General features: G+C 33.9%; 1 protein-coding gene across 3 annotated transcripts; it reads right to left on the bottom strand.

Annotated features, from left to right (window-relative positions):
- Positions 1-1,934: 1,934 nt before the first annotated feature.
- LOC135842536 (uncharacterized) lies at positions 1,935-24,312 on the bottom strand. Of its 3 annotated transcripts, none has more exons than XM_065360037.1 (2): positions 23,939-24,312; positions 1,935-4,116 (listed from the first exon to the last, which is right to left on the bottom strand). In XM_065360037.1, the coding sequence occupies exon 2, from the start codon at positions 4,104-4,106 to the stop codon at positions 2,241-2,243; it is 1,866 nt and encodes a 621-aa protein (XP_065216109.1). In that variant the 5' UTR covers positions 4,107-4,116; positions 23,939-24,312; the 3' UTR covers positions 1,935-2,240. The 3 variants fall into 3 exon arrangements, with proteins under 3 accessions (XP_065216109.1, XP_065216108.1, XP_065216110.1); XM_065360036.1 differs by lacking the exon at positions 1,935-4,116 and adding an exon at positions 13,346-15,629 and having other exon boundaries at positions 23,939-24,299; XM_065360038.1 differs by lacking the exon at positions 1,935-4,116 and adding an exon at positions 18,258-20,332 and having other exon boundaries at positions 23,939-24,265.
- Positions 24,313-26,295: the final 1,983 nt, after the last annotated feature.

Raw genomic sequence — 26,295 nt, 5'->3', positions numbered from 1 at the left:
AGCCTGTCGGATAATATTTCTTAGAGAATTTTTGAGTATCTCTTCAATACGACTAGGAAGTTTCAAATATTTTATGAGATGTTGAGATCTTCTGAGAAAAGCATCTTCATTATCGCGATCGAACTTGTGAGCCTTTGTACTCGTATCATGGAGCCATATAGTTTTAGTTACCGCATGCGACGCCATTTCTTGCAAACTAGGCACTTGATACTGGTACACAAAACGGTCTTCCTGGCTGTCAATGTTACTTGTGCTGTGTGTTTGATTGGCGGACATATTGATCTGTAAATCGAAAAAGTGTCATTATTTAGGATATCTGACGAAATATTCCCCCCTAATGGGCTATATAGAATAATAAAGAATCAAAGTTTCGACCAGAAGGGGCAGCAGGAGAAAAAGCAAAATTTGCTGTCGAAAGTCAAAACTGAATTTATGAGACCCAAAAATCACTTGAAAAAATGATTTATTTTTCCTCATTTTTACACAATCGCAATAGTTGCATATTTTATTTTCAAATTATGTGGAAAAAACTACCTACACTGAAAAAATTGAGAAGTTTTCTGAAAAATTCAATCTTTAGAAATAGCCTACGCGTGCGTATTTTTGTAACTACATCTTTGTGTGAAAGAATATGTAGGTACCAGAACATTTTAGGTAGGTACCTATGTTCTCCTAAAAAAATTTTTTAAAGAAAAATGAATCCAAAGTTTGCAAAGAAAATATTTCTTCCAGCTTCAGTGAATTCGTTTCAAATCATGTGATATATCGAATTGTATGTTTTTGGCTACGCTGAACACGAATATGACATCAGTTTTTGATTGGACCCAGGCCATGGCCCCTAGCACCTCCTAAATTGGGTAAATGTTCAAAAAAGTATTTTTTTTGTTGTTGCGAAACATGAAATATGTACCTAGTATGTTTTTGGTGACGCTGAACACGAATATGACGTCAGATTTTTGATTGGACCTCAATGACCTCATATATGGAAATAATTACCTATTTGTTGGGCTTTTACTCATTTGGGGAGTTTTTGGGGGTCATGGGTGAGGTCGATTCAAAAAACTAAGGCTATATTCGTGTTCAGCGATATCAAAAACATACTATTTTCACGTGTCACACGAATGAAACCATTTTTTTGACTTTAACCCCCTTTGTGGAGATGCTGGAGGATGTGGATGATGTGGATGAGGTCCAATCAAAAATCTGACGTCATATTCGTGTTCATCGTCACCAAAAACATACTATTTCATGTGTCGCACGAACAAAACACTTTCTTGAACTTTTACCCCATTTGGGAAGGATCTGGGGGCCTTAGATGGGGTCCAATCAAAAATATGATGTCATATTCGTGTTCAGCATCACCAAAAACATACAATTCCATATATCACACGCCCCAGATTTTTTTTTTGAAAGATTTGTCCAAATTTGGGAGGGGGGTGCTCCCTATCCATTAAAATATCCCATCTCGAAAATTGCAGAATATTTCGAAAAAGCATCAAAAGGTACACCTATGGAAATTTTTTCAGAATTTTAAATAGTATAGCTCCCACTTTCAGCGTTGTTTTTTTGAAATTTGAACTTTCAATTTGAAAGTTCAACTTTCGACTTTTGAAAATTTCAAAATGATTGAAAAGTTCAAAATGCAATGCCCTTTCGAACTGTGAAATCAGTTTTGATCAAAGCATCATAGCTTTGGAGAAATGCGCTACTGAAGTTGCGTACCTCGAGACAATGTGAAAATAATGAACACTCCCCTCCCCCATCCGCCCACTGAGGGGAATGGGACCAAACTGATTGCGGGTTTCTTACTTATTTGGATGGGTAGATATTGTAAAAAAAAATTTTGAGCGAAATCGAAAATTGACATGGAATGACCCTAACACAGATCTAGAGGTACATACTTATAAATAAACTCATAGGATTAAATTCATAAATTCAACTAAAATGAAAAATTTTATTCCTGAAAAAAATACATCGAGATAAGCACACTTTTAAAATTAAAAAAATATTTATTTGGTAAAAAATATCTAATATCTATAGAATAACAACTGGTTTGATTTAAGATGTTAACTGTTCAAAATGAAAAAATTAAAACCCTCCGATTACAAATGAACTGCCGATCGTCTTAGCCTATTTTCATTTCAGCAGTTTACCTACTCATTATAAAATTCGAAAATTTCTTATGTAGGTATAATGAGCGTGAGTACAAAATTTAACATAACACGATGCTTGATTGCTGATCACTGATCAGCTAAGTCATCATCTATCGAACACCATTGCTGAAACTTCGAATGAAATTCATCAAGGTCAGACTTTGGAATGATACCTTCAGTACTTCTCGTAGAAGTCTCACATCGTGCTAATAACTCACGACGATAACCAGAAAACAAACTTTTCACAATTCTCAGTTCATTGTTCGAAAACACCATCTCAACAATTTTCATCAGATCATCGAAACCACGCTTAAAAGTTGCAAAATACTTAGGGTCAGCCATGGAGGCAGCCGAATTTGTAATGAGCTGTTGCTTCACCTTCAACGCCACTATTGAGTCAAATTCGAAAAGTTCGTCAATAAATGTGCTCATTTTATTCCATTTCTTAGTATTGGTGATACATTGTTTGAACATCCCGCATGAATCAGGACCAGAAAACACCATCAAAAAGTCTTGTTTGTATTCTCGAACTACATTTGTATCTGGCGAAATAGCGACTTTTAATAATTTATCAAGATCGTCAAAAAGTAAACATTCGAATGAGGTAGATAAATTCTCATTGAAAGCCTTAGAACCAGCCATTAATTTTCTAAATGTCAAACGGTCATCAGGGCATGGCAAAAAGATATCTATAGCAGCAGCATCACACCGAAAAACAATAGACGTATAGTCTTTCAGTTCATTGAAAATCCATTTTTTTCTATCCTCCAGTGATATGCGTTGTAAAAATTTATTCAAGAATTCTAAACAACTATGTTCAATAGCATTGCTAATGATACGGTCTCGGTCTGACTTCGTTCGATTTCTCCGATTAGTATCCCAAAACTTCGCATGATTTCTCTGATAATCAAAAGCAGTATCCCAAATCTCACACAATAAAACCTCATTAAACATAAAAATTGTTTTCTCATCATAATCCCCATTAAGTATTTCACTAATAAGCTCGAAGAATCGTTCTGCAGTCATCTCATTTTTAGCGTTACTCCATGCCCATAGAACGCATTGCGACGAACAAGGAAAACCAGCAAAAGCGATTATGATCATGTCAGCCATTTCAGACAACAAATGTCGTTGCTGATGCCACGACATTTTCGAAATAACCCGATGCAAAAGGGCGCAGTACATCAGACGAGTGGCTAGACAATTTTCTCCAGAAATCCAATCCTTAACAACTCTAACTTGATCATCATCATTCAAACGATTCCAGAAGTATTCAGCTCTAAAGGTATAATCAGAATAACTTATAGCCATAGTAAAGTCCACCGAATTGGTATCTTCAACGGGTATTTTGTGGAGTTCGTTTTTAAGGTAACAAATCCAATAGAAACAAACTTCGCACTTGAAATACTCCATCTTTGAAATGATTTCCGTAGGAAGCGAATCCAATGAAAATGTTTTGATTTCGTCTTCCATGCAGAATTCGGCCATGAAGAAAAACTTTTGATACTCAGTCAGACCACCGACTTCTAGCATCTTTTTCATGCTTTTTCGATAATCAATTTCACCATTCCAAGACCAAACACACCAATTCGGATCAATATGGCGAATTTCATAATCACTTGTAAGGAAGTAGTGTTCATCTGCGGTTTTATGTAGACATTCTCCCCAAAATAAAGCCTGTCGGTTAATATTTCTTAAGGAATTTCTGAGTATCTCTTCAATACAACCAGGTAGATTTAAATATTTTATGAGATGTTGAGAGCCCTCGAGAGAAGCATCTTCATGATCTTCATCAGCGCGATCGAATTTGGGGGTATTTGTATCATGCAGCCATATGGCTTTAGTTACCACATGCGAGGCCATTTCTTGCAAACTAGGCACTTGATACTGGTACACAAAACGATCTTCCTGACTGTCAATGTTACCTCTGCTGTGTGTGTGATTGGCGGACATATTGAATGATCTGTAAATCAAAAAAGGGTCATCATTTAGGATACCTGGCGAAATATTCCCCTTTAGTGTTCCAAGTACAATAATATATTTAAAAAATCAAAGTTTTGACTAGAAGAGGCAGCAGGAAAAAAAGCAAAATTTGCTGTCGAAAGTCAAAACTGAATTTAGCAATCCAAAAATCACTTGAAAAAAGAATTTATTCTTCCTCATTTTTACACAATCGCAATTAGTTGCACAATTTAGTAGGTAGTTATAATTTCATTTTCATCTTCAAACCAAATGGTGAGGGCCCACATAAGGATCTATTGCACCCCCCCACCCACCAATGATCCTGCGGGGCAACTGTTTTCTTAAAGAGGGAGTCTTAACTTAAGGAACATTTCTAGCCCTTGTACTCAAAAAAAAGTGGCCCTACATACAAAATGGCGGCCATTTTGATTGACATGTCAGCCGAAATCGCATATTCAGGCAAAGGCAAAGGTTGATCGAAAGAGCAGGTAAAAATTCATTACCTGTCAAATTTTCAGATACCAAGGTGCCGTTATCAATTTTTGGTGAATTTTTGAAAATAAAATTAAGGTCAAAAATGAGGAGAAAAAATCAAAATTTTACCAAATTGACCCAGAAAGCTGAAATTTGGGATATACCCTATTTTTGACCGGCCAAATCGATTGGAAACAGTTTCAAATCTATTTGAGTAGTTCTGGAGCCTCCTCCAGCAGATTTTTGAAACTTGAAATTTCCACAAAATGTCATCAAATGGAGTTGTAAAGCCGAACTCCGTTTGATGATATTTTGTAGAAAATTCAAGTTTCAAAAATCTACCGCAGGCTCCAGTAATGTCTAAAAAGTCGCTAGAAGCTCTAAAACGACTTGAAATCCACCTGCAGTCGACTTCGTAGCGTATTGAGATTAGTTTGCAGAATGAATTTTCGCTTTCCAGCTCAATTTGATGAAATTTTGAGGAAATTTCAAGTTTCAAAAATCTGCTGGAGGCTCCAGAACTACTCAAAATGGTTTGAAACAGTTTCCAATCAATTTGGCCGATCGAGAATAGGGTATATCCCAAATTTCAGTTTTCTAGGTCAATTTGGTATAAAATTATGATTTTTTCCCCTTATTTTTGACCTAGGTTAATTTAATTTTCAAAAATTCGCCAAAAATCAAAGAAGGCACTTGAGCACTCGAAATTTTGACAGGTGGAAACTTGGAGCATGAAAACGTGCAGTATAATTTCGAAGTGACCCCCCCCCCCCCTCCACCCGAATTACGGGTAAGAATAAACAGAATAGTAAAATTAGGTACATTATTTTTGGATTCCTGACTTTCACATTTACCCTATCTACAGGATATACAACATGCTACCAGTTGCAATGTGAACTGGTGTGACATTTTTTCAACTCTATACCAGCTACTGACGAGTAGCGAGAATTTACAGTACGGGTACAGTAGTTACCTGCTGTTAGCGAGTACAGTTTTCAGCTCTAGTACCTACTAAAGCCCAGAACGATGGTGATAGTTGTTACAACGACATCGCCAAAAACTGTTAACGATACTGTTGGCAACAAATTTTTCTTATCAGCGTATTATTCATATAGTTTTCTAACAAGTTTATTTGAAACAATGTCGTTAATAAAACTGTTGCTATCGCCATTGTTTTTGGATACTGACTCACACACAGACACACTGGTGCTCATATAAGCATGCGCAACCATTCATGCATTCATACAGGGTGCCCAGAAATATCGAGCACCCGTAAAAAATTTTCTACTAAAATACTTTGGTTGGTCACAGTGAATGATAATAATGATAGTACATGATTGGTTGTTGGACTGGAGAGATAACATTCCACCAATCATATGCATCTATTTCACGTTGCCAACCTATATTTTTAATGAAAAACTTTCTTAGGGGTGCTCGATATTTCTGGGCACCCTGTACAACAGATAAGGATTTCTTTGCTGATGCGTAAGCAATACCAAAATAATCGTTTTATGAAAAGTGATTGTAACAACTAACAGGTTTGGGTTTTATTTGACGATACCGATTGCCAACAGTTAACAGTTTTAAGCAATGCTGAAACTGTTACAATGACATCACCAATGCCATCGTTCCAGGCTTTAGTACCTACCTATTAGAGCTGAAAATGGTTACGCTACCCGCTAACCGGTATCTCGTTAAAATACCGGCTAAACCCGCTAGCGGTTGCATCGGGTTGATTCGGATATAGATAGTAGCGTATAGTGAGTACAACCCGAACGTTTTCGCACTTGGTCTGCGCACGCACCCCAAAATTTGATAATGCGTAAGTGGGAGGAGTTACACTTCGACACCTGTCGTTCGTATATGTGTGATTGACATTTGACATTATTGATGACAATGATGATGTCATGCCGGTACACCGGCTACGCATTCAATGCGCAGTTATATCTGAACCGGTGCGACATTTTTTGAACTCGCTACCCGCTACTAGCGAGTAGCGAGAATTTACAATACGGATACGATAGTTACCCGCTGTCAGCGAGTACCGTTTTCAGCTCTACTACCTATAAACCAAATTTCAGATTTTTTTCACTCACGCGATTACTCGAACAAAATTTTCATTTTTGTTCAAATATAATCGATGGAAAAATTTTTGAATTCAAACAGGCACGAAAATATTTTCAAAATGTGCACCCATAGTTAGTTGGAAGGACCAAAAATATGGCAGATCCAAATTTATGGGTGCTGAATTTCATTTTCACCATTTATATACCTACCTACAGCGTTTACCAGTTATCATCAATTGATCAGAGAGGTAGAAAATGAAGGTAAACACCAAATTTCAACTTTTATACGTTGGTTTGACGAAATTTTAAATTTTTTCATGAGAAGTGGGTGAATCCAAGGAAGATCGACGAGAGGGAGGAAGCGATCGGAGATGTTAACAACAAACTCACCAGCCAACTCTCCCTGTAAGACCCTGAAAGAAACGATCAGATACGCTAGATACCGGCTAATATAGATGGACATAAACGCTATCTCCTGTAAAGGAGTGCGACTACGACGACGACGACGGGTGTTTGAACATTTCAAAAGTCGTCAAAAGTCGAAAACTAAATATCAGCACCCAAGATTTTTGCAAAAGATGTATTTTGGGACCCTCTGTCGATTCCCCTTTTTTCGGTTCATCAAAAATTTTTATAATGATTAGGATATGTATTTTCCTTGTAAATATGATTTAAAAAAAAAAAATGAAATTTAAAACTTGAACACTTCGATTTTTTGCAGAGATAGACTGATAAAAGTTTACAGGGCATTTTAGGTACCTATGTCCTCCTAAAAAACGTTTTTTAAAAATAAAAATTAATCCAGAGTTTGCAAAGAAAATATTTCTTCCTGCACCTTTAGTGAATTCATTAAAATTCAAAGAAGGAACTTAGCCATTAACAAGGGAAGTGTTATCCCAAACCCAAGCCGACACAAAAACTAAGAAGTTTTAAACTGGACTAAAAGGAATCTGGAAAGGACCCCAAAATACACCACTAGTAAACATTTCAAGAGCTGAAAGCCTGAAATTCCATTTTTCTACTTTTAGTGAATCTTAATAAATTCAAATTAGGCCATTTTTCAAAAAAAAAAAAAAAAAAATCACGGTGGTTTAAAATCATTCTGATGGAGGCTCCAGCAAATTTTTGGACCAAAAAAATCATTGGAAAAATTTTTGGATTTGAGCCAACAGAACCGGATTTTGAAAAGAGCCTTAAATCGTGAAAATATGAAATGCTTTGTAAAATTTCAAAAGAACTCCATTTGATGACATTTAGTTGAAATTTCAAGTTTCAAAAATCCTCCACAGGCTCCAGTAATTTCTAAAAAGTCGCTGGAAGCTCCACAACGACTTGAAATCCGCTTGCAGTTGACTTCGTAGCGTATTGAAATTAATTTGCAGAATGAATTTCGGCTTCCCAATTCCACTTGATGAATATTTGTGGGAATTTCAAGTTTCAAAAATCTGCTGGAGGCTCCAGAACTGCACAAAATGGTTTGAAACAGTTTCCAATCAATTTGACCGGTCAAAAATAGGATATATCCCAAATTTCAGCTTTCTAGGTCAATTTGGTAAAATTTTGATTTTTCCTTATTTTCGACCTGAATTTAATTTTCAAAAATTCGCCACAAATCGAAAAAGGCACTCGAGCACTCGAAATTTTGATAGGTGAAAACTTGGAGCATGAAAGCGTGCTGTATAATTTTGAATGTGACGCCCCCCCCCCAACTCGGTTGAGAATGAACAGAATTGTAAAATTAGAACTATTTAAAAATGATTTTGAAGCCTCTTTCAGTTATCAAAATGTGACAAGATTTCTTGAGAAATTCGAATAAGTATTTCATCGAAAATGTATTTTGAGAAAATAATTCTTTGTTACCGTGATTGAAAAAAAGTTTGCACCAAAATGTATGACAAAACGTATATTTACTCGTATAGCCAGGTATTCAATGAAGAAGTCAAATTAAAAATGCATATTAAAGCACATCAGTACAGAATTAAACATAAGATTATGTATCTAGGAATAAGTAAGCTTACGCGGTGGGTTATTCTTGATTAAAATCCAAAATCGATTCAACAAGCTCAATTTCTTGCCTTCTGCCCAAAACAGCTTATTTTTAAATTTTTATTGCAAATAAATAACGTACTGAAGGAACAAAATTCAAATCAAACTAATAAATAAGACATAAGTACATAGATAGATGGGCATAACGCAGATCCATAAACTCAATCATAGATTAAATTCAAAATTCAACTACATACATAAAATAAAAAATTTTATTTCTAAAAAAATAGGTACATTTAATCGAGAGATACATAATTTTAAAATATAAAAATATCTAAGGGTGAACAATGGTGGCAGCCAACGCTGTAAAGAAACTGTTGCTTCACCTCCAACGCCGAGGGTTTTTGAGGTGATGATTGGGAGGGGGGAGGGAATGAGATGAAAAAATAAAATCATGTGTACTTTTTCTTGATTTTTTTCAACTTGAATATTTTAGCTAATATTCTCATTTTGAGGGGGTTTAAAAATTACAAAGTCAACTAAAAAAAATTGCCGATTTTTTTTAAATTGAACAATTTGACAAAATTGAAATGAGTGTAAGTATTAGATTTGAAAAATGTTGAGTATTTAAATTTATACTTAACTAAAAAATAATGTAGGTACTCGTAGGTACACTAAATTGAGCCAAATAAGTTACCTGAATAAATAGGCATGGAGCGACGCACTAACTTTATCAAATGTTGGAATTTTCGGGGAAATTTGACCACGTAAATCCTAAATTGTCTGCTTTCGTCGGAAGCGTTGAAAAATTAGACGCATAATAAACGGCGTAGAAACTGGCCCAGAAAACCAATTTTCACCGGGATTTTCCTCGATCCCCCTTATGGACCATCCATCTCTGATTGCATGATTTCTTTGATAATCAGAAGCAGTATCCCAAATCTCACACAACGAAAATCTAAATGTAGAAGATGTAACGTGATATTTATATTTCTGATTCAATTCAAAAATAAGATCGGTAAATCGTTCTGGAGTCATCTCATCTTTAGAATTTTTCCATGCCCACAGAGCGCATTGCGATGAATGAGAGCAAACAGAAATGATTATGATTTTGAAGGAATTCTCAGACAACAAACGTTGTTGGTGATGCCATGAAATTTTAGATAGAACCCGTTCCAAAAAAGGGCAGCACCTCAAATAATCGCGTGGCCAATATGTAGAATTCCAATGGTCAGCAACTCTAACTTTATCAGCATCACTCAAACGATTCCAGAAGTATTCAGTCGTGAACGTGTAATTAGAATACTGCATAGCCATTGTAATGTCTACCGAACCAGTATCTCCAAGGGGGATTTTGTGAAGTTCATTTTTAAGATAACAAATCCAATAGAAACAAACTTTGCACTTGAAGTTGGAAAAATCTATTTTTGAAATGATTTTCGGAGGAAGCGAATTCAATGAAAATGTTTTGATTTCGTCCTCCATGCACAAATCAGCCATGAAGAAAAATTTTTGAAACTCAGTAAGACCACCGACTTCTAGCATCTTTTTCATGCTTTTTTGAAAATCAATTTCACCATTCCAAGACCAAACACACCAATTCGGATCAATATGACGGATTTTGTAATCACTTGTGAGATATTGGTGGTTCACTGCGGTTTTATGTAGATAATCTCCCCAAGAACAAGCCTGTCGGTTAATGTTTCTCAGGGAATTTCTGAGTACATCTTCAATACAACCAGGAACTTTCAAATGCTGTATCAGATGTAGAGAGCGTTCGAGAAAATCACCATAATTAACGGCGTAGAACTTATGCGTACAATTACAACTTTGTTCTACTTCTACAATGTGGGCATCTGTATCGTGGAGCCATATGGCTTTAGATACCGCATGCGCCGCCATTTCTTGCAAACTAGGCACTTGATACTGGAACACAAAATGATCATCTTCCTGACTTTCAATGTTATGTAGTTCTCCTACATATGCTTGATCGGCAGACATACCTATTGAATGATCTGCAAATCAAAAAAGTATCGTTATTTAGATCATCTTGCGAAATATTCCCCCTTAATGGGCTGAGTGAAGAAATCTCATTTTCAATTACAAGAGACAGGAGAACATGCAAAAATTTTGGATCAAAACCGAATTCAGCCACCTAAAAATTACTCGAATAAAATAATTTATTCTTCCTCATTTTTACACAGTTGCAGCAGAATCGCATATCGTGCGTAGTAAGGTATGTAAGGGATTAAATTCAAAATTCAACAAAAATGAAAAATTTTATTCCTGAAAAAAATAAATTGAGAGACACATAATTTCAAAATAAAAAAATATTTATTCAGTAAAAAATAGATATTTAATGGCAACTAGTTTGATCTGTTAAAAACTTGAAAGTTGAAAATAAAAAAATGAAAACTTCCTGATTACAGATGAACTGCCAATCGCCTTATTTTCATTTCAGCAGTTCATCAATTACAAAATTCAACAATTTCTTATACGTTCGAAGGGCTCCATGAAAAAGGGGCCTTGGTCATTTTTTTTCACAATTTTGACTTGATATAATTATTAAACAGTTTTTTTTATCAATTTCACCATATTCAGTGATATTGAAGTGTTCTTCCATGAAAAAAAAAACACGAATTGGGAGCATCCAGCGATTTTTTGAAAATTACTGGAGCTTCCAGTAGATTTTGGAAACTTTAAATTTCCTAAAAATTTCATCAAACGGAGATGGAAAGTCAAAATTCATTCTGCAAACTAATTTTAATACGCTACGAAGTCGTCTGCTGGTGGATTTCCTCCAGCCACTTTTTGAGAGGTCGTGTGGAGTTTTTTAGAAAATTTAAATTTCCAAGAAGTAGCTGGAAGATTCAGAACCATTTGAAACCACCATGTAGTCGATTTCATATCGTATTGAAATTAGTTTTCGAAGTTAATTTCAGCTTGCCAACTCCATTTGGTAAAATGTTGCGGGAATTTAAAGTTTCAAAAATCTACTGGAGGCTCCAGTAATTTTTAAAAAGTCGCTGGAGGCTCCAAAATGATTTGAACCCACTTGAAGTCGTCTTCAGAGGGTGTTAAAATTGGAGTGTAGAGTGAATTTCAGCTTTCCATCTCCATTTGATAAAATTTTGTGAAAATTTAAAGTTTCAAAAATCTGATGGAGGCTTCAAAACGACTTGAAATCCTCCAGCATTTGACTTTGTAGCGTATTGAAATTAGTTTGTAGAATAAATTTCAGCTTTCCAACTCCATTTTGGTGAAATTTTGTGGGAATTTCGAGTTTCAAAAATCTGCTGGAGGCTCCAGAACTGCTCAAAACGGTTTGAAACAGTTTCCAATCGATTTGGCAGGTCGAAAATAGGGTGTATCCCAAATTTCAGCTTTCTTGGTCAATTTGGTAAATTTTTGATTTTTTCTGTTCATTTTTGGCCTAAATTTGATTTTAAAAAATTCACCAAAAATAGAAAAACGCACTTTACCTCTTGAAATTTTGACAGGTGATGAATTTTTGCTTGATCTTTCGATCTACCTTTGTACAGTTTGAAAAATTTTGAGGAAGTCCTATGTTGGAACGCAAAATCTGCGATTTCGGCTGACCTGTCAATCAAAATGGCCGCCATTTTGTAAGTAGGGCCACTTTTTTTTGAGTACAAGGGCTAGAAATGTTCCTTGGGACTTCCACTTTCAGAAAAAAGTTGCCCCGGAGGATAGACAGGGGGGTGCAATTTATCCTTAAGTGGGCTCCTCGACTATTTGTTCCTACTTTTGAAAATGTCTAACAAGCGAGGTATCGAATGTAGTAGCCCAACTCCAAATTTTCAGCTGCTGAAGTTGATATTTCGATTTTTCACTTTTCACATTGCAATTCTGAAAAAATTAACCAACAATCAAAAAATCGCCATGGACGACTGAAATATCAACTTCAGCAGCTGCAAATTTCACCATGAGCTAGACCTACCATGTGTAATAAAATGCCCAAATAATATGGGAGATTTAGGCATGCGACTTGCACCGACTAAGTATTTGAGAAATTGCTCTGAAAAATTGAAATATGGACTTTAACGCCAGAAAATTTGGGGTTAGGCTGTTCGATGTTCTCTATCAAATGGTGCAAGAATCGTTGAAATCGACGAATGTCACCTGGGGCACCTCTCTTGTAAGATGAAAAAAATTCTTTCTTTGTTAATAAATTCATATAGGTATGTAGATAGCAGTAAGTAGGTAACCGTTTACTTATTAAAATTATACATTTTCAAAAAATTCTGTCCTTGCTTCGCTCATGGTACCTTTGTTTTTCTTTTTCTGAATTGGTCTGTCTAAAAATTTATTACCTATTCAACTTCAAAAAATGTTTAATAAACCAAAAAAAAAAACCGTACACTTAACACTATTCCCGGGTTCAAATTTTTACAAGCTTTCGTCATCGTTTGGCTTCGACCATTTGATTTTCTTTCATTCCAAAATTATTCAAATTTTAAAATGTTGGAGCCACAAAAATGAATCCTTCACAAAAAAAAACATTGTTTTTTTACCTCTCGAAATACAAATTTTCAAAAGCTTTTGTCCAATTGAATAATTCTCTTCCCCTCGAGGTATAAGTATTAAGTAAGCTTAGGCAATGGCTGGCGAGTTATTTCTATGTAGATTAAAATCTAAAATCGATTCAATAAGCTCAAATTCCTGCTTTCAACCCAAAAGAAATTCGTTTTAAATTTTTATTGCAAATGAATACAGTTGTGAAGGAAAGGACTTCGAATAAAACTAATACATAGGTAGGTAGGTAGGTACACACTACACACTATACAGATCTATTAGGAACCACATAGATTACATTTAAAATTTAACTAAAGCAAAAAAATTTATTCCTGAATGCGTCGAGAGAAACAATTTATTAAAATAAAAAATTAGGCCCAAGTATAGGTACTTGATCTAATAACAACTCTGGTTTTATTCATTAGCTGTTCAGAATGAAAAAAATCAAAACCTCTAATATTATTACAGATGAACTGTCAATCGGTACATTATTTCTATTTTCATTTCAGCAGTTTACTATAATTATTACAAAATTCAATAATCTCTTAAAATATGTATAGGTATGTATAGTGACTAATGAGCGAACAGTTGCTGATCAGCTAGGTCGTCATCTATCGAACACCATTGCTGAAAGCTCGAATGAAATACAGTGTCAAACTTCACAGTAATTTCAACAATAGTCGTAGCATCCTCACAACGTGCACGTAACTGGCGATGATAACCAGAAAACAAACGTTTCACAGTTCTCAGTTCATTGTTCGAAAACGTCATTTCAACAATTTTCACTAAATTATCGAAACCCATCTTGAAACTGTCGAACTTCCAAGGCTCAACAATGGTGACAGCCACAGCTGTAATGAACTGTTGCTTCACCTTCAACGCTAATACTGAATCAGATTCGAAAATTTCGTCAATAAATGTGCTCAATCTGTTCCATCTGTTGATATCGGTAATAAATGATGTGAACCTACATCGAGTAGATTCCTCCATCAACAATTCTTGTTTGAGTACTCGAACTACACTTGTATCTGGTGAAACGTAACATTTGAATAATTCATCAATTTTATCAAAATGTAATTGAATGAGTGAGCATTGTAAAATCAGTCTAAAGTTTTCAGAATCGGCTACAAATTTTCTAAATGTCAGTTGGTCATCAGAACGTGGCAAAAAAATATCTATAATGCCAGCCTCACGCAAATAAACAATGTAACTATCACTTCTGTTGAAAATCCATGTTTTTCTATCCTCCAAGGGCATAAGATGTAAAAATTTGTGTAAGAATGGTAAACAACGATGCTGAAGAGACTCGCAAATGATATAGTCCGAGTTTGTTTGAATCGCATAATTTCTCTGATAATCAGAAGCAGTATCCCAAATCTCACATAACGAAATCGTTAATGTAGAAGCTGTTTCCCAATGGTCGTAATATTTACGAAGCAGTTGATTGATAAGCTCAATGAATCGTTTTGCAGTGATCTTATCTTTGGAATTTCTCCATGCCCACAGAGCACATTGCGATGTAGAAGGAGAACCAGCTAAAGTGATTATGATTTTGATTTCGAAGTTCCTTCCAGACAACAGACGTTGTTGCTGTTGCCACGACATTTTAGAAAGAACGCATTGCAAAAGAGTGTAGTACCTCAAACAAACGTCTGGCTCATTTTCTTTAAGGATCCAATCCCTCGCAATTGTAATTTGATCATCGTCATTCGAACGATTCCAGAAGTATTCAGTGGTAAACGTATAATTAGAATAAAACGCAGCCATGGTCAAGTTCACCGAACCGTGATTTCCTACAGGTATTTTACGGAGTTCGTTTTTAAGGTAACAAATCCAATAGAAACAAGCTCCGCAGCAGCTAACATAACCCACTTTTGAAATGATTCCGGGGGGAAGCGAATCCAATGAGAATGTTTTGATTTCATCTTCCATGCAGAATTCAGCCATAAAGAAAAATTTTTGATACTCAGTCAGATCACCGAATTCCAGCATCTTTTTCATGCTTTTTCGAAAATCAATTTCACCATTCCAAGACCAAACACACCAATTCGGATCAATATGGCGGATTTCATAATCACTTGTAATATATTGGTGCTTCATTGTAGTTTCACGTAGATAATCTCCCCAAGATAAAGCCTGTTGGTTAATGTTTCTTAGGAAATTTCTGAGCATATCTTCAATACAACTAGGAACTTTCAAATGCTGTATCAGATTTAGAGAGCGTTTCAGAAAAAAATCGCGATCTTCGGAATAGAACTTATCGATACAATAACAATAACTTTGTTCCTCTTTGACAATGTGGGCATCTGTATCGTGGAGCCATATCGCTTTAGTTACCGCATGTGACGCTATTTCTTGCAAACTAGGCACTTGATACCAGTACACAAAACGATCTTCTTGATTGTCGATGTTATTTCTGCTGTTTGTTTGATTGGCGGACATATCGAATGATCTGCAAGTCAAAAAAGTGTCACTATTTTAGGACATCTGGCGAAATATTCTCCCTTAATGGTCTGAGTAAAATAAATAATACAAAAATCACAGTTTAAATCAGAAGAGGCAGGAGGGAAAAAGCAAAATTTGGCGTCGAAACCGAATTTAGCGACCCAAAAATCACCTGCAAAAAAAATATCTCTACCAACTTGTGTGAATTTATTTCAAAGAAGGAATTTAGCCAGACCTAGCTACAGTCCTATACTAACAATAAGGTAAGTACCTATCCCAATCCCGAACCGACACAAAAAGTTTCCAACCAGACAAAAGGTAACCTTGAGAGGATCCCAAAATACACCGCCAATGAAAATTGGAAGAACCGAAATTCAATTTTTAGTAAATTAAAAAAAAAATTAAATTCACCTAGTCCATTTTTTATGAAAAAAAAATCAAAATTCGATGAAATTGGCGCAAAATGCTTATGTAAATTTGCTTTCCCTCTTTATCAATCTCACGAGTCGATTGATGTTGGTTTTGAACAGGGCCTAAGGCAAATTTCATGTTGGATTCCATTTCTAAAGCAGGTAAAAGCCATATTGAAGTTTTTGAGAGGAAGGAAGTGGTTTCGACTGAAAATTTGTCGAATGATGTGGGAGAAAAAATCAATTTAGCTAACTAATATCATAATTTTCATAATATTCAATATAACTCATGAAATGAAAAATTCATTTTATTTTTAAAATATTTGGAGGCCTTACTAAATGTGAAATTTGTTTATTCTAAAAAGAGAATCAAATTGACCCAAGGCAAGCAAGGGCGTGAGCCTTTGAAAATTTTCAATTCGAGATGCCCAAAAACTTGTTTTTTTTTACATATAAAGCGAGAAGTTTATTTTTTGATCTTAAAAATTTTTAAATTGAAATTTTTTTGTTAGGAAGTCAATTTTGAAAAAGAGAAGAGAAACCGTCTTGAGTGAAGTAAGAGTGAAAGCTTTTGAAAATTTGTGTTTTGAAAGGCATAATAACAATGTTTTTTTATGCAAGGACAAACATTTTTTTTGGTTTTGAAATTTTAAAATTTTAAAAATATGTTTTTTTTTTGAAAGAAGTTAATTTTTAATTACCACAGTGATTTACCAAAAAAATACCTGTAATTTATGTACTAAGAAATAATCTGTAATTTACTAAGAAATTAGTAGTTCACCGAGAAATTACCAGTGATTCGCCAAGAAATTACCAGTTATTTACCGAGAATTTACCAGTAATTCGACGAGAATTTACCAGTAATTCGCCGAGAAATTACCAGAAATTTACCGAGAAATTACCAGAAATTTACCGAGAAATTACCAGAAATTTACCGAGAAATTACCAGAAATTTACCGAGAAATTACCAGAAATTTACTGAGAAATTACCAGAAATTTACAGAGAAATTACCAGTAATTTACCCAGAAATTACCAGTAATTTACCCAGAAATTACCAGTAATTTACCCAGAAATTACCAGTAATTTACCCAGAAATTACCAGTAATTTACCCAGAAATTACCAGTAATTTACCCAGAAATTACCAGTAATTTACCCAGAAATTACCAGTAATTTACCAAAAATTATCAATTTCAATAATTTACTGAGAAATTATCAGTAATGTAATTCAGTTCTAATTCACCAAAAAAATCATCAGTAATTTACCAAAAAATTACCTGTAATTTACCATGAAAGTTACCAGTAATTTACCGTCAAAATTACCACCAATTAACAAAAAAAAAAATCACCAATAATTTACCAAAAAAATACCAGTAATTTACCATAAAAATAACCTGCAATTTACCAAAAATTACCATTTACCATTTATTTACTATGAATGATCAGTAATTTACCAATAATTACCAGCAGTTTGCCAGAATACCAGTACCAGTACCCAAATTGCTAAACTTCACCAGTAATTCAAAATCATAGGTATATCATAATGCTTACTTTCTAAATTTTGGAAATTGATCAAATCTTTTTCTGTCAAAAGTCATACAAGATATCGCAATTATTTTCGCTCAGAAGTTGCACAAAATATTGTCGATGTCACTGACCAGTGACAAGAAAGAAGGCAAGTGACAATTTGCCTCGGGCCTGATTTTTAAAAAAAAATCGTCAACTTCACTTTTAAACAAAAAATGAAAACTTACATTTCATTTTTGAAGAAAGTATGAAAATGTTATTTTTGGATAGAAAATGTAACCTTCATTTAAAATCTATTATCTAAGCTTTGCTTGCAAAAAAAAGTCACTTGTGAAAAACTCCTCTGCAAGAGGAAAACCTAGCTCAAAAATTGTTTGACGCGAAACAAAATTTGTTCTTGACCTAAAAACTTCAAACTTCTCACTTGGGAAACCTTCTCCTTGAAAAACTTCTTTTGAAGAAACTTCTGTAATAAACTTTTCTTTTGAAAACGAATTCGTCTTTTTTTTTGGTGGGGGATCTTTGACATCGATTTTTGAGGAAAAAAAAACATGTACCTATTTGCTTCAGAGGAGGGATGAGTTTAAAAATTCTCAGGAGGCTCGAATTTTTTGTCCCTGACCCTCGTTGGCTCTCACTTTCAGCGACACTGAATATTGTACTTAGTATAACAGATGATAAAATTTATTTAAACGCATGTAAGAATTGAGCATTATTTTATTTCATGTTTCATGTTTTCAAGATTGATGATCACAAAATGATTAAATTTCTAGGAAAAAGTTCTATTAAAACTAATACGAGCTACATACATGGATGAATAAAACCTTACCTACTACAACTTGAAAAAAATGTAGGTAATATAATATTATTTATGTACAAATGAACAGATTCATAAATGGTATCTACACAGAGAACAAACGCAAACAACTCAAAAAAGGTTCACAAAGTTTAAAGTAAATTACGCAACCCTAAGTTTTTTAGAACTCAAAATCAATTCTTCATCATCGTCCACCAAAGTGTCCAAACACCACTGCATAGCTTTCGAGTTGAACGTTTCGTGATCAGATTTCACAAAAGGACACTCTACCAACCGGCGAAAATAATCAGAATACGAGCGTTTCAAATCTTTCAGCTCATCATTCGCGAATACCGTTTCAACGACTTTCGTAAGATTATCAAAACCACTCCGAAGATTAGAGTAATTTTTAGCAACAACGATAGAAGAAGCTAACATCGATATAATTCTCTGTTTCGCCTTCAGCGCTGAAATCAAATCTTCGTCGAAAGTTTCACCAATAAAATTACTCGATTCGTTCCACCTCTCGATATTCGTAATGAGACCAATATCTTCAACGCGTAGAGTCGATTCCTCTTTTAGAAACTCTCGTTTGAATATTTGAACAGCTTTCGCATCGGATGAAAAACAAAATTTCAATTTTTCGTTCAATATTTCAAACTTTTGATTGACGAATAAATGTTGTAAATGTTTTCGAAATTTAGGAGATTCGATGAGAGATTTTTTCAACGTTGATTGGTCATCGGAGCGTGGTAAACAAGCGTCTAGTAAAGGATTCAGCAAATGAGGATCACACTGATGAATGGCACTTCGATCGAATATTTTGAAAATCAATGGTTTTCTTTCGTCTTCGGGTATAAGATGCAGAAATGTTCTCGAGAACTCGAATTGGTCATTGTAAGGGAATTCATCAAAGAACTCGTCTAACTTGGTCTGGATCACGTGATCTTTTTTATCATTGGAGGCAGTATTCCAAACCTCGTTCAAGACAAACGTCGACTGTTCAGATCTACTTTCGTACATCAGAACACTGACAAGTTCGGTAAATCGTTCCATGTCCATTTGATGTTTAGAACTTCTCCAAGCCCACAGAGCACATCGAGATGAATGGGAATACAGAGCGAAATAGATGACGATCGTGTCGGATATTTCCGACAACAGACGTTGTTGTTGATCCAAACTCATCGAAGAAATAATTCGTTCCAGGATAATGCAGTCACCGCGACGTCCTTCTTGATAAGCCAGATGAATCCAATCTTTAGCCATTGTTACTTGATCATCGTCGTTTAAACGATTCCAGAAAAATTCGTTGACGAATCGATTATTCTCGGTGAAATTCATAGCCATGGCGAGGTCTGCTGAAGAATGATTATTGCCGATCAGCATCTTGTGCAGTTCATTTTTCAGAAAACAAATCCAATAGAAACAAACGTGATGGCGATGTTTCAGTTCTGAGATGAACTCTGCTGGAAGCAAATGTAACGGAAATTTTTTGATTTCATCTTCGACGCAATATTCGCACATTATGAGGAATTTCAGCGATACGGGTAAATTATTGGTTTCTAGAATCTTTCTGGCACTTTCTCGATAGTCGACTTCTCCATTCATCGTCCAAACACACCATTTCGGATCGACGTGACGAATATCGTACCGTCCTCTCAAGAATTTACAGCGGAAGAATACGCGACGAATATGGCCTACCCAATCTGTCGTCTCTTGGCAAACTTTTCTCAAGATTTTATACATGCTGTTTTCTATGCTACGGGGGCCTTTCAAATTCTGTATGAGTTGTTGAGCGTGTTGTTGGAATTCACTTTCGAGACGGGAGTTGGTGCAGCGCCACATTGATATAATTACTCCATTCAACGCTATTTCTTGCAAACTAGGCATGTCGTAGAGGCATATGAAGTCTGCAACTTCATGCTGCTCGGCGAGATTATTTTGTTCGACTGGTTGATTGGCGGACATCTTGAATGATCTGTAATTGGAAATGACTTCGTTACTTGGGATGTGGGTACGGAAAAGATGTTAAAAATAGACAGCAGTAGGTAAGAAGATTTTTTTTTCAAAAATCATTGAAATGAAAATCACCATGCCCGAACAAATTTGTTAAAATCGCAAAAAATTCCAAATTTAATCGTCACTGAAAAAATTTATTTCAAATCGCCACAAAAAATTCAAGAATTCAACACTAAAAACTCATCAAAAATCGAAAATCATCTCGGAAAAATTCATAAAAGATCCACGAAAAATTACTGACAAAAAAATCATTTAAAATCACCACAGAAAAGTTTTTTACTAAATCAAAAATAGAATTCCAAGTCACTGCCGAAAAATGTATTCTGAAAATCACCAAGAGAAGAATACTTACGTCAAAAATTTCTACAAGAAAATCATCACTCTGGAATTATCACGAAAAATTCCAAAGTACTCGTAATTCGATGAAAAGCATTATTTGAAAACACGAAAAAAAATTATAATCACCCCAAAAAGCTTTAGTAGAACTAAACACCGAATCTCATCTGAAAACCAAAATTCCAAAATTATCGTGGAAAAATTATGTCCCTTCAAATCATCTAGAGGAACTTTGAAAATTCTGAACTGAGTAAACAAAATGGAATTTTAATATCACCACTGGTCCAAAATCACCAAAATATAAAACTAATCAAAAATTATCAGGCAGCATAGGTATGTATAAAAATTTATTTGAAATCACAGAAAAATCAAAAATTAAATCACCACCGAAACACTCTTCAAAAAATTATTCAGTATAAAAAAATGTACTTTATATGAACAATCTCAAACAAAACCTCCATCGAAAAATTTATTCTAAATCATCACGAAAAAAAGTGAGGACCTTAATTTGAATTGAAATTATCACAACAAAATTCATTCAGAAAAATTTCGACAAAAGAATCCAAAAATTTTAAATCAAAACTTTTTTGAGCACTTTTGAAGAATCTTGAGCAAAAAATTTGGTCATGATTTTGGGTATTTTTGAATTCCAAAATTTTCTCTGAACTTGCTCTAAACACAAACTGGAGAAGTGATTTAAAAAAATTTTCGAAAAAGAGACATAACTTTTCAAAATGGAGAACAGTTTTAGTAGACGATCAAAATTTCTATCAAAACTGTTTTCGAGCATTTTTGAAAAATTTTGCTTCTAGTTTGAATAATTTTCCAAAAATGTTAAAGAAGTAATATGCACTTTATCAAAGTAGGTTAAAATAATTACGATAAAATCAGTGAGTTGAAATTTAAGCATTTCCAAAAATGTACCTACATAAACTTGAAGAAAATTTATGAGTAATGAATGAGATAGGTACATTGAATCCATATAAATCTTGACCCAAGTTTGGGCTCAAAATTCTTCAAAGAAGCTCAAAAAAATTCGATAGAAATTCTTAACTCTGCCAAAATTTTGACTCATTTTGAAAGGACTCTCACGGCATATTTTTCCAAATTCCAAAAACCATGATCCTATTTTGTGTTTGAAATTTTACAAAAATCTTTTTTAAAAAATTTCATTATCAAAGGTATTTGAGTTTATTGTTAAATTTCAACCCTCTTTAATTGGCCACATCACACTTTTTCAAAAATCTCAAAAACCATGACCCAATTTTGGGCTAAAATTTTCAAGTGCTCAAAAAAAGTTCAAGTTGAAATTTTTGTGTTTTTTGCGAAATTTTAAACTATTTTGATATATTACTTATAAATGATGATAATTTTTCCAAAAACCTCCAAAATCAAGAGCCAGATTCGGGCTCAAGGCTCAAAACTTATTGAAAAATGCTTTAAAAACATTTTCGTCGAAATATTTGAGTTTCTCGCTTAATTTCAACTCACATCAATAGGTCACATGACACTTTTAAAATCATGACTCAATTTTGGACTTGAATTTTTTCAAAAGTGCTCAAAAATTTGAGTCGAAATTTTTGTGTTTTTCGCGAAATTTTAAGCCATTTTGATATGTCATGTGATCATAATTTTTCCAAAAATCTCCAAAATTATGAGGCAAATTCCGGCTCAAGGCTCAAAACTTTCAAAAAAATACTCTAAAAACATTTTCGTCGAAATATTTGAGTTTCTCGCGAAATTTCAAATCACTTTAATAGGTCACATGACACTTTTTCAAAAATTCAGAAAATCATGACCCTATTTTGAGCTTAAATTTTTTCAAAAGTGCTCAAAAAAAGTTTGAGTCAAAACTGTTGTGTTTTTCGCGAAATTTTAAACCATTTTGATACAAGTCACATCACACTTTTTCCGAAAATCTCTAAAGCTATGAACCAAATTAGGGCTAACGATGAAATATTTGAGTTTCTCGCAAAATTTTAACCCACTTTAAAAGGTCACGTACATGACACTTCTTCGAAAATGCAAAAAATCATGACCCAATTTTGGGCTCAAAACTTTTCAAAAATGCTGAAAAAACTTCATCGTTGAAATATTTGCGAGTTTCTTACGAAATTTTATCACATTTTAACAGGTGACACGACACTTTCTCAAAAATTCCAAAAATCATGACTCAACTTTGGGCTTGACTTAAATTTCTTTGAAAATGTTCAAAAAACTTTCAAGTTGAAATATTCGAGTTTCTAGCAAAATTTTAGTCTATTTTGGTAGTTCGAGTGACATTTTTTTCAAAAATCCATAATTTTGTGGCCCGATCGATTTAAAAAATTGGGGATTTTTAGGCTCTATTTCCCTATTGTGCCACAGCGAAAATCTAAAATAGGTCAATTTTGATATTTTAGGCCTATCTATCAGAAGCAACTAAATTGAATTTCTTGGACTGTAAAAATGTCAGTAAAATTTGATTTTTAGAGCACTCTTTGCCATGTTATGCCACTGAATAATTAAGAGCAGAATACGTAAAGAAAAAAAAACACATTTTAGGCTACAAGGAATTGAAAAAATGGAAGGGTCCTGATGTCAATCACAAATGGTTAAACAATTCATAGAAGGTCGGAATGATTCCGAGCTAAAATTAATTTCACTAGTTCATCGATTACCGAAAGAAGCTTTGGGACTTGGGAGTCCGAGACTAAAAAAACAAATTATCAACTCGTCTTCTTCGTTGCAAATAATGTCAATATTCATCTCAATTTTTGCTACAACATGCACACGGATGCTGTTAAACTGACCTAAACGTTTATCATAGTCATGAAATTGAAATAAATCTAATTCTGTTCGGTCGTTCGTTTGAGGTTTGATCTTCGTTCAATTTTATTCGTTATTATGAATTTGAATGTTATGATGCATTTTAGAAGATGCAACAGATTATATGAGATTGGTACTTTCAATAAATACTTCGCAATTGATTGTACTGATGGAGGAAAGTTGCATGTTATTCTTGAGTTTGAAGTAGAATATATTCAGACACGACGTTGAATCATACAATTCGATTTTCAGATTTTATTCCAATGGTTGAGTGAAGACTGATTAGATAGATATAATGATAACACATTTTATAAATAATTGAAACGAAGTAATATTATCTACGCTTATTTCTGCCACAGAGTTTTGTAATATTGTAATCATTGCATTCATAATACATATTATAATTAGGTAATTTACTCACCAATCACGGGCTGAATATCGAATCAAATCTCAATGAATCTACGAGTATTAGACTAGGAGTTACGACTGAATTAGACTTATGCCGGTAATATGCATTTGTTGAAAAAATACCACAACAAGACAGTCAATTATGTTACAAAACGAACTCTTCCATAAGGCACAAATCAAACGAAAACTGATCGAAACAACACAACACAACTTTCTTAATTTCAGTTCGATGCATTCGATGCACCAAAATTCTCCCTAAATTTAAAAATAACAGATTTATAACGGAGAGCAAAAGAAATGGAATTTATTTGCCATATTCGAATTTCTTATCAACGTACAAAAACGATAACACCAACAGGTTATGGATACTTTCGCGCCCACCAGGTTCGCTAGCATCGCGTGACGTATAAGAGGTGATCACAATGCAAGAAAAGTGTTTTGCAATACGAAAATGTTCACAATTTTATTAAGTATTTTTATTCTTTTCAAAATGGTTTTTTCATTTCAACGATATTTTGAGCAATTTTTCAAAGTTTTTCTCAATTTTGTTCTGTCAACAGTCAATTACTGGAAAGAAAAAAGATTTTTTCACATTTTTATCCAAAAAGTGAGATGATTTTTTTTGCAGCTTTATGGCAATAAAAAATAAATCAAGACTTTTTTTTGGAAATTTTGACATTAGAGTGAGAATGTTTAGTGATTACTAGCAGAAAAGCGAGATTTCAACAATTTATAAATTTAAGCATAACACAGAGCTAATTTGAAAATTCTTTAATATTTTTTTACAATTTTTTTTGGGAAAATTGAAACCTTGTGTAAAAGAGCAACATTTTTGACTCGATTTTTAGCAAAAAAGTGAAACATTTTAGAAATGTTCAACAGAAAAGTGAGACTTTTTGTAGTTTTTGTTGATTTTTCATATTATTAGCCTTGAAAATTCCAAGTTTTAAAAATTTGACTCCATAAAAAAAACCGTAACCGTAACCCAAATTAACCGAAAAAATTCCATCAAAAATCTGTAACCGTAACCTTTATTCATCTATCAATTTTTACCAAAACTGTAACGGAAATAATCAACATGGAAAAAAAAATGTAACCTTTAACCGTAATCAAAATTTTTTCATTAAGGTTAGCATTCCTGGCTTTGTCTTGTCTCGGTCTTGCTCAAAAAATTTTAGTGCTGGTTGGGAAAATCTCGTCTACGAGATGAAAAAATCTCACGAGAGGATCCGGAAAAAACAAGGCGGAAGGTTATTTGAATTGAATTTTAAAATCCTGATAAGATTTAACGCAAACAGCGCGACAGTATTAAAAACATGTTAATAGATTTGCATACCCAGTTCGCCGTAAATACAGAAGATTCAAAACACAACGAGATCATACTCTGCACTAATCTGATCCAATAATAAATTATGTTCTGCGATTCGATTTGATTTTTTTTTTACAAGTTTCTTACGAAATAACCAACTTCGCAATACTTCAAACTTTGAAGGTCTGTTATCTCACAGGAGGGAAATAGCATTACACAGTTTTTTCGTTTTTCTCGAAAAAGAATAAGTTGGGGTGAATTATGAGAATTTTAAGAAAAAACATTAAGGTTAGGCTTACAAGTTATCTCCAACTCGACAAAAATTTACACTCTCTGGTAATTTTGACAAAAAACAGGAATTTTTAGATAATTTTGGCAAAACCAGGATTTTTTGGGCAATCTTGGTATAAAGAAGATTATTTGACAATTTTGGCAAAACTTGGCCTTTTTTTGGCAATTTTACCAGAAATGGACACTTCTTGACTACTTTGCCAAAAATTGACGCTTTTTCACATTTTTTTCAAAAATTGTTAGGTAATCTTGGGTTTGAACAAATTTGCCAAAAAAAAAAAAAAAAAATGAAACAAAACTTTATAAGCAAGTTTTGCAAAAGTCAGGACCTTAAATTGACAATTTTTGAACAAAAAGAGGACTTCTCGACCAGATTGGGTTTGGACAAATTTGCCCCAAAAAAATGAAACGAAACTTTATAAGCAAGTTTTCCGAAAGTCAGACCTTAAATTAACAATTTTTGGACAAAAAGAGGACTTCTCGAACAGATAAAGCAAAAATAGGGCATGATTATTCGCATACCTGGTTCTTTTATTTGACAAAATTCTTTCTGACTTTTCCAGAAATATTTCTTTCAATTTTTCCACAAAATGTACATTTTTGATGTTTCAAATAGACCAAATAGAGGTAATTGAGAAACAAAATGTTTCAAAAGAAGCAATTTGCAAATTTTCAACCGCTCATAAGTGGTTTTGCATTGAGCCCCTTTTCGCGAAACAGGATGAGGAAGTATTCCGAAGAAAAAAATTTGTGAACTTGGCTCTTCTTCA

The sequence above is a fragment of the Planococcus citri genome, chromosome 4 (assembly GCF_950023065.1).
Source record: "Planococcus citri chromosome 4, ihPlaCitr1.1, whole genome shotgun sequence".
Taxonomy (NCBI): Eukaryota; Metazoa; Arthropoda; class Insecta; order Hemiptera; family Pseudococcidae; genus Planococcus; species Planococcus citri.
This window is presented reverse-complemented; position numbering and strand designations above follow the sequence as displayed.

Excerpts from the sequence above, each read along its gene's own strand:
- LOC135842536 (XM_065360036.1), bottom strand. The coding sequence starts at position 15,619 with ATGTCCGCCAATCAAACAAACAGCAGAAATAACATCGACAATCAAGAA.